This window comes from Epinephelus moara, chromosome 13, assembly GCF_006386435.1.
Source record: "Epinephelus moara isolate mb chromosome 13, YSFRI_EMoa_1.0, whole genome shotgun sequence".
Classification (NCBI taxonomy): domain Eukaryota; kingdom Metazoa; phylum Chordata; class Actinopteri; order Perciformes; family Serranidae; genus Epinephelus; species Epinephelus moara.
In genome coordinates, this window is record NC_065518.1 from 27,390,981 (window position 1) to 27,404,304 (window position 13,324).

At 40.6% G+C, this 13,324-nt stretch overlaps 2 protein-coding genes across 3 annotated transcripts in view; one reads left to right on the forward strand and one right to left on the reverse strand.

The window, feature by feature from the left end:
- Nucleotides 1-310: 310 nt before the first annotated feature.
- On the reverse strand, nt 311-4,746 carry LOC126399530 (transcription factor Sox-8-like). The gene is made up of 3 exons (XM_050059556.1): nt 4,194-4,746; nt 1,962-2,212; nt 311-1,857 (listed from the first exon to the last, which is right to left on the reverse strand). Exons 1-3 carry the CDS (start codon nt 4,601-4,603, stop codon nt 1,094-1,096), a joined length of 1,425 nt encoding a protein of 474 aa, XP_049915513.1. The 5' UTR covers nt 4,604-4,746; the 3' UTR covers nt 311-1,093.
- Nucleotides 4,747-5,678: 932 nt separating this feature from the next.
- The window catches only part of lmf1 (lipase maturation factor 1), a 32,630-nt gene continuing 24,984 nt past the window's right edge, over nt 5,679-13,324 (forward strand). The window contains exons 1-4 of one of the 2 annotated variants that reach the window (XM_050059549.1): nt 5,679-5,910; nt 7,075-7,384; nt 8,902-8,912; nt 12,238-12,386. In XM_050059549.1, the coding sequence (XP_049915506.1) occupies nt 5,700-5,910; nt 7,075-7,384; nt 8,902-8,912; nt 12,238-12,386 (681 nt within the window). In that variant the 5' untranslated portion in view covers nt 5,679-5,699. Of the gene's footprint in view, nt 5,911-7,074; nt 7,385-8,901; nt 8,913-8,971; nt 8,992-12,237; nt 12,387-13,324 lie in introns of those variants that run through there. The other variant, XM_050059550.1, reaches the window with a different exon arrangement.

A 13,324-nucleotide genomic window follows, 5' to 3' on the forward strand; every position in this document is an offset into this window, starting at 1 on the left:
AGATTAATGTCAACCTTCTCATCTAACTCTTAGCAAAAACTAAACTATAGCTTTAACAGACATATTTAGCCTATGTAATCAGGCTGTAAGGAAATATTTTTGTCTCACCAAGTTAAGTAGGTGTGCATCTTTTTGCAAGTTTTTGGGTAGGACCATGTGTCTTTGAAACAGGGTGAAACAGTGTGCAACAGGCTTTGAGTTTTGTTTTCTCTCTGTGGTGGGTATGTCAGAGGTGTTACCCAATCAGCAGCGACGTGTATATAAATAAATGTCTAGCAGATATTTACTTTTTGTACATACATTTTTTGTTTTTATTGCTTTGGCAATGTGAATGTATGTTTCCCATGCCAAAAGAGCCCTTTGAATTGGACTGAGTTAAACCTTGTGGTATTAAAAGTGCACTTATGTAACACAACCTTGTTTGCTACATTTAGTTGTGGCTGAACACAGCTTAGGTCTTGTATTTTCATTCTTATTTCTTGTTAAATGGGTCTACACTGATACCCTGCACTGATAAGAAGAAGACAGATGCACAGTCTCTTGGTCCCTATGATTCAAAGCATAACGCTTCATTACTTCACATAATTCTGCCCTATAAAAGTGAAAAAAATGAATTCCTTTAAATTCAGTCAAAATGCAACACAGCTGACTTTGGATGTGAAGGTGAGGGAAAAGAAACTATTTCACTCTTTAAGTGGAAAAACTGCTTTAAACCTGACACTCCCTTTTCTAAATAGGTGCAACTCACATACCAAAATGTCATTAGTGGGGAGTTTTAATGGAACGTTTCAGTGTCCAGTGCAGGTTTAAATGTCATGCCTCAGGCCCTTTCACTCAGGAGAAATTAAAAACACTGAATCTTTGTTAATATTACGAATTTCTCTCCATGGAAATGAACAAATGTAACAATATATTGATACACAATATAAAGCTTTAGCCAACAGATAGCAGCACTGTCCTTCAGAAATCTGGTGAAAAGCTTAAGAATGAACTTGTAAGTCAACAAATCTCCAAAGTTTATCTTACAAGTCATTAAGGCAGGCTGCTGTTCTGTCCCAATCTGAGTGCAAACTTCTGGAGCATCTCCTCCTCTTCAAGGCCTGGTGAGTGTTGTATAGATTGGTTGCTCCCAGCCAGAGGGCGGACTGTGTGGAGGTGGTGCCAAGGCCAGGCTGTTGATAAGAGGTGTGGCATAAGGCCTGCGAGAGGAGTGAAAGTATGGGTACTGATACAGACTGGCAGGATAGCCGGAGAAGGCGCTGTAGAAACTGGAGCTTTGGAGGTCAGTGTATTCAGATTGGTTGGTGGAGGATGAGGAGGAAGTGGAGGAAGGGCAGATACCCGAACCGAGGGAGGTGTACTCAGGTTGTGGTGGTGGTGGAGTGGAGGAGGAGTGACCTGGGCTCATCTGCTCAGTTTTAATCTGAGGTTTTGGGCTGGTGTCCTCGTGGAGCCCATCGCGACTGGAGCAAGACAGTGGCACTCCACTGAAAGTCCCACTTTTGGGTGTCCACGTGGGGACACTATGGGAGTGAGAGTGGATGCTGGGCAGGATGAAGGATCCAGAGGTGTTGTTGTGTCCGTGGCTGGTATCTGGCGGGGTTAGAAGAGTGGAGCCGTGGTGACTGTTGGGAGGGAGGTACTGGTCGAACTCGTGGACGTCGAATCCGTCGATGGTGCTGATGACGTCAGTGCTGAGCTCTGAGATGTCCACGTTACTGAAGTCAATGTTCTGACGGCTGGTGGGAGGAACAGAGCCAGTGCTGCTGTCTACAGGCCGCTGGCCCTCATGTTTGTTCCCCATGTGGAGGTCGGTTTTCGGAGTAGTTGGAGGCGTTGGAGGCCCATGAGACTGACCTGAAAACCAAGGAAACACCAATCACTAGTCTCATGCTGAAGCAATAAGGTTAAAAAGGTACGTAAAAGGTGTATTTAAATTCAACATCTGGAAGGTATCTCACCTGTTCGGTCTAGATGGTAATGATGGTGCACTTCCCCTGTGCCAGCCAGCCTGGCCACCCCTGGTTCTGTTTTATACAAGCCCTGCTGATGCTGCTGCTGGACCAGTCCAGGTCTACAGTCCCCCTGTCCAGGTTTGGTACTCTTGCGTCTCCGAGGCTGGTACTTGTAGTCTGGATAGTCTTTCTTGTGCTGCATCCTCAGCCTCTCGGCCTCCTCGACAAAGGGACGCTTCTCTGTTTCAGAGAGGAGTCTGAGGAAGAGACAAATGAGTCATTAGATTATTGAAGGTCCTTTTAAATACCAGCAGCAAGTACATTGGCTATACAAAATGTTCATTCCAAAATAGATACACACGTTGCCATATGTTCTGTGATCAGTATCGTAAAAATAAAGGTGTTAGAATTCTGTAAAATACCCAGCTCAGTCGCCAGAAGAAAAGGTTGGCATTATACGTTTCTACAAACCATGGATACGTTACATTTGTAACAGTTGTACAGTTTCATACATGTCAGATCAATGTTTCTAAAAATGAATAGTATATGACTTGAGTTTGTCATCGGAATGTGGAGGGGATGGCACCTATTTTCCTTATTAAACAGAGAAATACAACTGTACACCTTCGAAATCTAAGTTTCTTTCTTTCGCCAAACTAAGACCAACGATAGCTTAATTACCTTGTTAACTCATCGTAAAACACACTTCGTTCAAACTCATCAGAAACAAAATAAAACTCACCAAAACCACTTTAGTTAGTCTTGTTAGCTGTTTAGTTAGGTGTCCCACTGTTCCAACAATAACCAACTATAAAGGGTGAAAGTAAACCCTTCATTCAGCAAGTAAGATGTGAAAATATGCTTTTATTCCCCGCGGCCTCTCTCTGCCATTGCTAGCTGATTGTTTACAGTCCTGTAACGTTATCCCCACCACAACTGTCGCCATGTTTGCTAGCTCAGGTGCCTGTTCCACCCATGGTTCCATCAATTGAGACTGACCTCTGGTGGTACATGATGCGCACTACACACAACACTTCCTCAATACAGCCTCTCCACATGAGTGTAATGGAAAGATGAGCATCTGTATTTTTTAAAAACCCTGGTATACCATAATACGGTGATACCGCCCAAACCTTGTTTGAGACCAACAAAAGTGTATGTTTTTTAGAGAGTCGTAGCAGCGTTTTTAGCCACCATGTGTGGGTGTTTATTAGCAACCTGTAGCTGTGCAGTTTTTTTAACCAGACATTGTTGTGATTTCTGGCTAGTGCCATGAAAAGCGGTTGTTTTCCTGACCACAATCAAATGTTTTTTGTGCCTGAACCTAACCATATGTTAACCACAGTGCTGTTGAAACATAAAGAAACAGAAAGTTTCAAAGTATCCACCAAATAATAACCTAACACATTTATTCTGGCCATTAGGATGAAATACCAAACAGCAAATGAGAATTAGAATCGTTCCTTTAACATCACTGAGTGACATTTTGTGCACTATGTACTCCATTACAATTCAAACGGAAATAAAGTACTTACTCCACCATCTGACAGCTATAGCTAGGAGTTACGTTACAGATAAAAACTTAATAACAAAACATATGATAAGCTAATAACGTATGATGCACAGTTATTAAACCACCCAATAGTGTATAAAATAAAATTAGTCCCACCTTAACAACAGTAAAATGCTAGTGAACTACAACATTATATTATAGTATAACACACAGGGGCTATTTCCTGAATCATGAGTCCTGTTACTTTTGATACTTAAAGTACAATGAGCTCATAATACTGTTGTAAGTTTATTTAAGTGACAGTTTTAGTGTAGGAGTATTTTTTATATCGTAGTACTTTTACTCTGTAAAATGTACCTCCACCACTGGCTGCATTTTGAACTGAATCAGACTGCATTAGAATAACTGTTACTTAAACAGAGTTTAATTGCACATGGAGGTGAAAAAAACACAATCTCCTCTGTAAGCTTTTTGCAAGTTCTGTCCCATCAAGTTATTGTCCTGACTTTAATGCTTTATAACTTCTGCAAGTTTTACTGCTTGTCAGCTGTCATTTTATCAGAGGGCTTGTCACAATTTAAAGAATGCTCATGTTGTGATGAAATTCACTGAAACCAGGATTTGGGTCTGGGGACACTAACTGTGGTGCTCTGCAGGTTTAGTTGCATGCAGTACTAACTCTAACTCTTTAATTTAAGTTGAGAGTTTGTATCCTCAGGACTCACCGCCACAGTTTGCCCAGCGTCTTGCTGAGCTCAGCGTTGTGCAGATGAGGATACTGGTCCGCCAACTTTCTCCGCGCTGCCTGCGCCCAAACCATAAACGCGTTCATCGGCCGTTTCACGTGGGGTTTGCTCTTCAGTCCTCTCTCTCCTTGAGTGGGCATCGGCACCAGCGACCAGTCGTAACCTTTCAGCACTTGCGACACCGCGTCGCGGATGCAGGCGGGGAAGCGCTCAGCCTCCGCGCTGCCCTCCGGTTTGTGCGTAATCCCGGGCGGGCGCGCTGCCTCCTGTGCGTCGGACCCCGCTGGAGAGGTCGGTGACTCTGAATCCGATCCATGCTGGGACATGGAGCTGTCGCTGCCTGCCGGACTGCGCGGATGCTCTGTCACGGACTTGTTCTCTTCTGTCATTCTTGGTGAAAAGTTGCAAGATGGTCCAGTTCCCGAAGAACTCTCCAAGTGCGTAATTGCGCACTGTTCTTTCGGAAGACTGTTTAACCCAGAAATAAAGTAAAATCCCAAATTTCTTGTCTTGAACTATTCCTTTCCGCGTCCTCCTCCAAAGTCAGGCAAAGTTTGACGAGCCCCTTTTTTCTTTTTAGTACTTTAACTCTGTGTAGTACTCGCACTTCTCCACCCCTCGTGTCCTATTGGCCTTTGCAAAGTTTTACTAGCAGAGTTCCTCCTAGTTGGGCATGACGAAGCAGATAATTGCTGACTGTCAGTATAACATTAACAATGAAATAAATATTTTTAAGATAATTTGGATAATAGTCAACGCAATAAAAATGAGACACTTTATGGCTGGATTTGAGTAGTCCAAATTCAGAGGCAGAAATTAAGTAATTTACTTGGATATTTGCCTACTTTTACTTAACTAATTTTTAGAAACAAATGATATACCTTATACACTTACTTGAGTTTTAATATGCAAGAGCTCAAAATGTATCATACATTGTTTGACACGAAACTACAAGTGTATGAATAAGTACTTCAAATTAGCTCCACCTTGGGCAAGTAACGTATTATTATTATTATTGTTGTTGTTGTTGTTGTTGTTATTGTTATTATTATTATTATTATTATTAATTAAGTAGTAGTATGGGTAGTAGTGGTAATATTTACAATAATAATAATAATTTTCCTTTTTTTTACAGACCTATGATCCCAAGTTAGAGATAACGTTTCATTTTTTTCAGTTATTCTTTTATTATTTATTTAGTATTTTTTATTTCAAGTGATAATGATAATGATAATAATAATAAGTTTAATTGTTATTTATTTTTCTATGTTTTATAATAATACGTTCATTTGGTTTTTTTTACAGACCTTTGATCCCAATTAGAGATAACATTTCAAAATTGTTTCAGTTATTCTTTTATTATTTTTCGTATTTATCTAGCATTTTATTTCAAGTTATTGTAATAATAATAATAATAATAATTATTATTATTATAATAATGCATTTCCGCATGTGTTTAGTCACGTGACCGTAAGGTCCGCGAACATGGCGGCCACCGTTGACAATTCAGAGAGCTCTGTGAGGAAAAGACGTGTGGTTAGCAGTAAAACAGACACACAGCGTGCTGACAGCGGTGAAGAACATGGAGCAGAAACCAGTGAAGACACTGGGAAGGAGAAGAGACTGGAGTCGTTACAGACTGGGACTTACTGGCTCACTCGTATCGTGCTGCTGCGCTCCGTCGCCTTTATTTACTGTAAGCATGCAGACACACTGTGAGGGGTTCAACCTCACTCAGTCCTTTACACCGAGGACGTTATTTAGTTACTGACAGCTTGTTAGCTAGCTAGTCGACGTTTGGAAGAATAGCTTTGTTGTTTATATAGTCTTATTAGTGTGCTGGTGCCATGCACTGAAATTTCACTTATCTATATAGCTACATAACTTTTGGCAACTAAATATACCAAGGAAATCAGAAGTAATAGTACTCATTAGGTAGCAGAATGACCAAATTCAGATTGTTATACTATTGGACGATTGTCACTGATGCATTACTGGTAAGCTGCATGTTAATATTTTAGCCTGTTGAGGTGGAGATAATGTTTTCTGCTTTACTTGTACTATACTTACATATATTATAAGCTGCTCATATGTTTATATGTGTCTATAGGTGTCAGTAAAATTTAGGGTCATAAAAAGCGCAGTATTTTCCTCTGGATTGTAGTATAAAGTAGTATTAAATGGAAATACTCAAGTAAAGTACCTCAGAATTGTACTTGAGTACAGTGCTTGTGTGTTATTTTACTGATAAAGGATGATTAGTGTTAGCATTTTTGTTAGCATGTTAGCATTCCCCCACCTCTTTTTGGGGGTATTCCTGTGCTCCCTGCCCAGCTGGAAGATGCAAATCCCAGCACAGTGTCCTGGGTTTGTCCTGTGGTCTCCTCCCAGTCAGTAATGCTAGAGGCACCTAAAAGATAGGTAGATGGTAGATAGATAGGTGAAAGTAAACCACCTCAACTGTCACTGCAAATGAACTTCCTGTTCAGGAATCTAATTTCAGCCTCCTGTTTCCATGACCTAGATGGAATAGTTTAAATTTTTGCATGGGGAAAACCAGTCTCAGACTTGCTTGCTTTCACTTAGCAGCAAATTGTGACACTGCACGATTAGAAGTCACAGTCCAGTGGCGCCAGAACAACATCATCATCCACACAGATCTCCCTAAATTCTCCCTTAATATTGTTGATGAATATCTACCTTACATGCTGATGCAAAAATATTTCAGAGGGGAGAAATATACAGTCTCCACCTTCATGACACTTTTGATTTAAAATAAAATCAGCATTGAGCAAAGAAGCTTTAAATCATATTTGCGTTTGTGCCTTCATCCCCTTTTGTCTCCCTTTCTTTCCTGTAGTTGTGGCGTTCAGCGTTGCTTACAACCAGAACAAGCAGCTGATAGGCGAGCGCGGCCTTATGCCCTGCAAGAACTACCTCAACAGTGTGAAGCGCTATGTAGGGGGAAAGATAGGCCTGGCTGCCTTTGCGTACACACCCTCCATCCTGTGGCTGTTAGACTGGAGCAACATGGACGCCAACCTGGACGGCATCGCCCTGGTGGGAATGGCACTGTCTGCGTTTGTCCTAGTAATGGGAATGGCTAATATGGTGATCATGGTTACACTGTGGGTGCTTTACCACTCCCTGGTCAACGTGGGACAGCTGTGGTGAGTCTGGAATATACAGCTGGATAACATGTAAATAACAAACTGTTTTACAAGAGTCTTTTGAGTGTAAAATTCCATATTATCCTTGAAATTGTGTGTTTATATTCCCTTATATCATATATCATATCATACCCACACAGCATTATCACCTAACTTTGCCACCCAACGTTTGTTTTTTTAGCTCTTTGGAGCCTTTAGGTCCATTTTGGATTGGTACTGGTTACCCAGCCTGCAACTCTGCTCTCTTTAATATTGTTTCCATCTACAGAAGGCAGCTATTTCCATCAAAAAGCTCTCATAAACCCACTGCTCACTAACAACAGACAAAGTTAGCAACAAGCTGGTGAACATGGTGGAGCATTTAGCAGCTAAAGAGCCAGATATTTTTCTCAGGAGTTGGTGGAGACCAAAAACAGAGCTAAAAAAGGAGTGGATATTGGACACATATTCCATCAGGTAGACATAAACACAACTCCAAATAATGCTTATTTTGTCTCTGTGTCTGTTGAATCAGTGAACAGGCAATTTGCCCTCATTCCTATGTCCCCAAGAGGCCAAAATTTTAAATATCGCAGCTTTAAATCTCAGTTTCTGTCAGATTTATTTAATTCTAGGTATTTCATTATATCCCTTGGTTAAATGCATCAAGGAGTATATCAACGTTTTGATTTATACCCAATCTTAGGTTCCTTCGACAATCAGTCTGACAACAATTTAGCCTCTGAGGGCAACGGCAGTGGATAACGAATATGTGGGCCAAGACGGCCTCTTTCCTGCAGTGGTCCATGTTTACAATCTGATTAGCAACTTGAGACACAAGAATGGAGTTGAAGTTGAGAGATGACGTATACAACCAGACTGTTTGACAAGTATTCAGCTAATAAAGCTAAAATCGTCATCAGACGGTAGCCAGTGGGTTCAGAAAATTCCATTTTGGCCAGAGTGATCCACCTTTTTTAGCTCTCCACACAGACTGTTTACCTACATGCAACCAAAGCTCGCTCAGACCTGATTGGTCAATACTACTTGAACTACAAACAGAAACCAGAACATTTGTGTAACCAAAATCTCATCCCATTGCTTGCAGATTCTGCGTACATATGCACATATCTGTTTATAGTAATGATTGTATACCAGACACTCTTTAATACACTGACCATACATTTTAAAAGTGACTGCTTACAAACTTGTTATCTTCTGCTAGAAAATGTGAACACAACTCCTATTGGAAGTATTAAAAGAAGTTGCTTTAATGCCCCAAATGAATAAGAATATTCTTGACAGAAACTTTAAAACTACTTTATAAGGTTGTACTTAATAGTCGGTGTTGTATTTTTAGCTCGTTCTGCTGCCCCCAAGTGGCACAAAAACAATTACTGCAGCTTTAAATTTATTAAAAAAAATGTAGGTAATTGTAGCTATTACTGTCTACTCCTTCAGTTTTAATGTAAAATAATGCATCACATTTATAATACTTTCTAATACTGAGGTTGATTTATTTTTTTGTCTCTTTCCAGGTACTCCTTTGGTAAGTGAACTCCACCATCAACACCAGTTTCAACCTTGTTCCTCCACATGAAATAGAGGATTTGACGCAAAGCATTTATGTGAGACACTCAGGTTTGGATACCATCTTTGTTTATTTACAGTGAAACCAATGCGGTAAAGCCCCTCAAACCACACGTGATCTCTTTGGACACATCTGATGCATGCATGTAGATATTCAGACGGATGTGTTTAGAGTTGAAATAGACATGTATTCACCAAAGAGATATCCATAATTTCATTTAATTAAGGAGGGTTAAGATAGACGCCCAGTATGATTCTAGTGGGAATTGATCTCCATGCAGCTGTAGAGTTTAATACAGTTCAGTCACTGCACATATGAGTCTTACTCCACGCTTTCTCTCTCTCTTCTCTTTCTCTTGTTTCCCAAGTTGTTTACAGCCAGTTATTGGGTTTAAACACAGTTATTGACAGAATGAAGCTTTACTGACGTGCCATAAGTTGCCTCCTTACTCAGTGAACCCAGTAAACTGTCACGAACGTAATAATGAAGAGGGAGGACGGAAAGGACAGAAAAAAAGAAAATATAAATAGGAGATTGTATGTAGGGCTCCGGCCCAGATAAGTGGCGAGGTCAGTGGCAGCTCTGTGATTGGTTAATGACACTTTGTCAGTCAGAGACGCCAGGCCAGTGTCTGTGGTTTGGAGTTGTGGCTTCTGTTTCTCTTTTTTAAAAACTTTTTTTTTCTTTTTCTCTCACTCTCACTGTCTTTCTCCCTCACTCTTTATTTTCTTTTGGGCCTATTATCACCCTGTAGCTGACAGTGCAGCTTCCAGTCTGCAGAATAAGCTCCTCCGATTGTTCCCAAGTCTAGACTTAAAACCAGAGGCTTGTTAGGGGCATTAGTCTCTGGGATAGCATGCGTATTACTGATAATCAAATCACATTCTCTTTTAATACACAATCTTTACACAAGGTTCCTACGCTCTTATTCTGGAGCTTTTGACCATATAACATGGTCTTCATTGGCAGACCATGAACTTTCCTCACTTGTCATCAAACTGCAGATTTCAAAACCCTCCTTACTTCTAATCACTTTGAGTGCGGTCTTTATCCAGGCTAGCAGCATGGCTCTAGGGACAGTCTGAAGCGAAGTGGTGGATCTCTTTGCTTCAGACTGAAATATTTCAACAACTCTTGGAATGATTGCAGTGCAATTTTATGCAGACGTTAATGGTCCCCAGAGGATGAAGCCTACTTACTAAAGTTTCCATTTAGTGCCACCAGCAGGTCAAAGTTTTCACTTATCCCTGTGAAATATCTTAACATCTACTATAAGTGGTGCAAAGGATACAGGATGTTTTCTAATGACCTGGGTGATTCCCTCACTTTTCCTGTAGAGCAGTGGTTCTCAAACTTTTTACACTGTGTGCCACCAACTCTCACAGCCCCTCCTCAGGTGCTGTGGAGACTGGCGCTGCATAGGTAGCCACTAGCACCTGTGCTTGGTTGATTTCAAAGATGTAAAATAGGACTGCTAGAAATATTCATCTCCTGAGCCGCACTTCTCTAGTTCCTTTTTGGAGCCACTATGGAAGGTTTTTGAACCATTCATTTGACCTGCGCCTACTACCTTGCCATCACAGTTTAGCTCAGAACTTATCGTGAACATGTACACGCTATGTTCTTGAACGTTGCTATGTAGCAGGCTGATATCGCAACAGAAATATTACAGGAAAGGCAAAACTTATTTTGAATTACAGTTCATGGATCAAATAGTTTAGCAGTGTCAGTTCAAACAAATGTAGTTTTTTGATGGCCACAGTGGTAAACATACCACTGTTTGAGAATGAGTGCTCTAGAACCACAAAAGGTGTTGATGTTTGTTGTTTTAAAGGGATAGTTCAGATTTTTTGAAGTTGGGTTGTATGAAGTACTTATCCATAGGCAGTATATTTCAAACAGTAGATTTCAGCCAGCACGTCCCTGGTTTGGAGAAGCAAGGTGGAGTTCCACATGGAAGTTAATCAATCTACTGCTGTAGAGGGGGCCAGCAACAAAATGTATTTTAGCCACCTAAAAAAAGTCCCACCTAAAAAAATCATTATCAGTTTTAGTGTATGTGTATGTATGTATGTATATATATAGACAGTGGTCTCAACTTGAAAATGAAGCCCTTATATTGTTCTCTTCAAAGCCAGACTCCATTGAGAAAAACAGCGATTTAACATTGCTGATTACAAGAGCTGCTGTTCTACCACTGCCTCAATCTTTCAGTTTATTTGCGTTATTGTGTGACTTTGGCATTTAAAAGGGTTAGTTCGGATTCACCAAAGTCACACTGTGACATAAACTAACCAACTGATCAAAGCAGCAGTAGACCAGCACCTTTCATGGTCAGCAAGCTAAAATTACCCGTTTTTTCAATGGAGTCTGGTGACTTTGACGAGAGCATAGATGGAGAGCTGAAGCAGTTAATATTTTTCCCGTGGAAACAGGCGATCTGAAGGAAAGGTAAAGCAATGAAAATGATATCAATATAGTGTACACTTAAACTGATATAGATTTTTTAGGTGGGACTATTTAGATGGCTTAAGCACATTTTGTTGCTGACCCCCCCCTGCACAGCAGTACATTGCTTATCTTTCGTGTCAGAGCCTGCTTCTCCAAACTGGGGGCATACAGACTGACATCTGCTGTGTGCAATACAATGGCTATGGCTAAACACTTCACACAACCCAACCTCAAAAAATTCAAACTATCCCTTTAAGTGAAATGTCTCAACGATTGTTGTGTGAATTGGAATGACATGTAGTGCACACATTCATGCCCCCATCAGGATGACTTGTAAAAACTTTACAAATATTAACATGCTTACATGCTAAATTAAGATGGTGAACACGGAAAACATACAAACTAAACATCGGCATGTCCATCATAACTACATGTATCTTAGCATTGTGCCTGTGTCTTTTGATAATGACCATGTGTCAGCAGTAAAAGAGGATTATAATCATCATTGCAAGCATGTTATCATACTGACATGAGCATTTAGCTCAAAGTAAATATGGTAAAAAATAAGCTTGTAGCATGTTAGAAGGGATTAACTGCTTTCAGCAGCACCAAGCAAAGTTTCTGACAGGTCTTTCCATCTCTGCGTATTATAGACTTATCCTGTTTACGTATATTACATCATATTCTAGTGTGAGCTATGAAGAACTAATAGCTGCCAAACAATGTCTGTGGTTTAGCTTGATTATATTGTGTGCAGCTTATAGCATTAACCATTGCTTACTCTATCTTACAGAAGCTCTTTTTATAAATGACACCCTGATCATTTGTCCAGGTTGGGAGAGTCAGCTGTTGGAGACAGGATTTCTGGCCATTTTCCTGTGTCCGGTGTGGACTCTGTCCCAGGTCCCCCGCCGCTGTCCCCCCTCCCTCGTCAGCATCTGGACCTTCAGATGGCTCATTGTTCGCATCATGCTCGGAGCTGTGAGTAAAACATTTTTACAAATACATACAGGGGTTTGTTGCATCTCTCGGACCACCGAAACAAGAGAGCACAACTGCTTTGACTGAAAAACAACAAAAAATAGCGGTGAAATCATTTTTTGTGGATTTTTGCATGTAACGTCTCATAGCGGCTGTTTGACTTGTCAAACACGATAAAATGTCTTACTCCTGAAACCCATTCACTGCCACCCGCACCTTGACTAACACATTTCCTGTTGGGAGACCCTGATGATATTCCTGTCTAGGAGGAAGCATGTCTTGTAAATTCAAACGGAAAGGCATGCACTCTACACACACATACCACATACTGTACACACACACACACACCACACACACACACACCTGAATACATCCAGCATGCCAGTATAGAGGGAAAAAAACATTTTGCAACAGTATAATTTTCTGGGATATTCCAGTGTTAGTTCTTCTGATTTTAGATCGTTACTTAAACACAGCCAGTATTTGGAAATCCAACCCAAATATATGGTCGGCTAAACAACATGTCTGGTTGTTTGACAGTTTCCATGGTGAATTTTAGACCACCAACTCGGTGTTGTCTGCCAATCACTGCACTTACCAGAAATCCACCGGGGTTTTTCCTATTAGGACCGTGAAGAGAGCTGGGTCGCCCCGTTTGACTGTAAAGACTCACACGCAGCTGTGAAGACCTTTCATTCAGCAATATGCAAAGTCACTACAAACTCATCAGCGCCTTCTGTTACAGATTTGGTGATTGCAGAGATGTAATTTAATTACAGTATGTTCAACTCCATTTACGTCCTGAACATACGTGTAAGGTAGTGGTTAACAAAAATGATGAATTTTATGATTTATGAAAGCGTTTATGATTTTTGGCTCATGACATAATATTTTTGTTACCAGAAATATTCAGCACATTTTGGAACAGAACTCTTGAT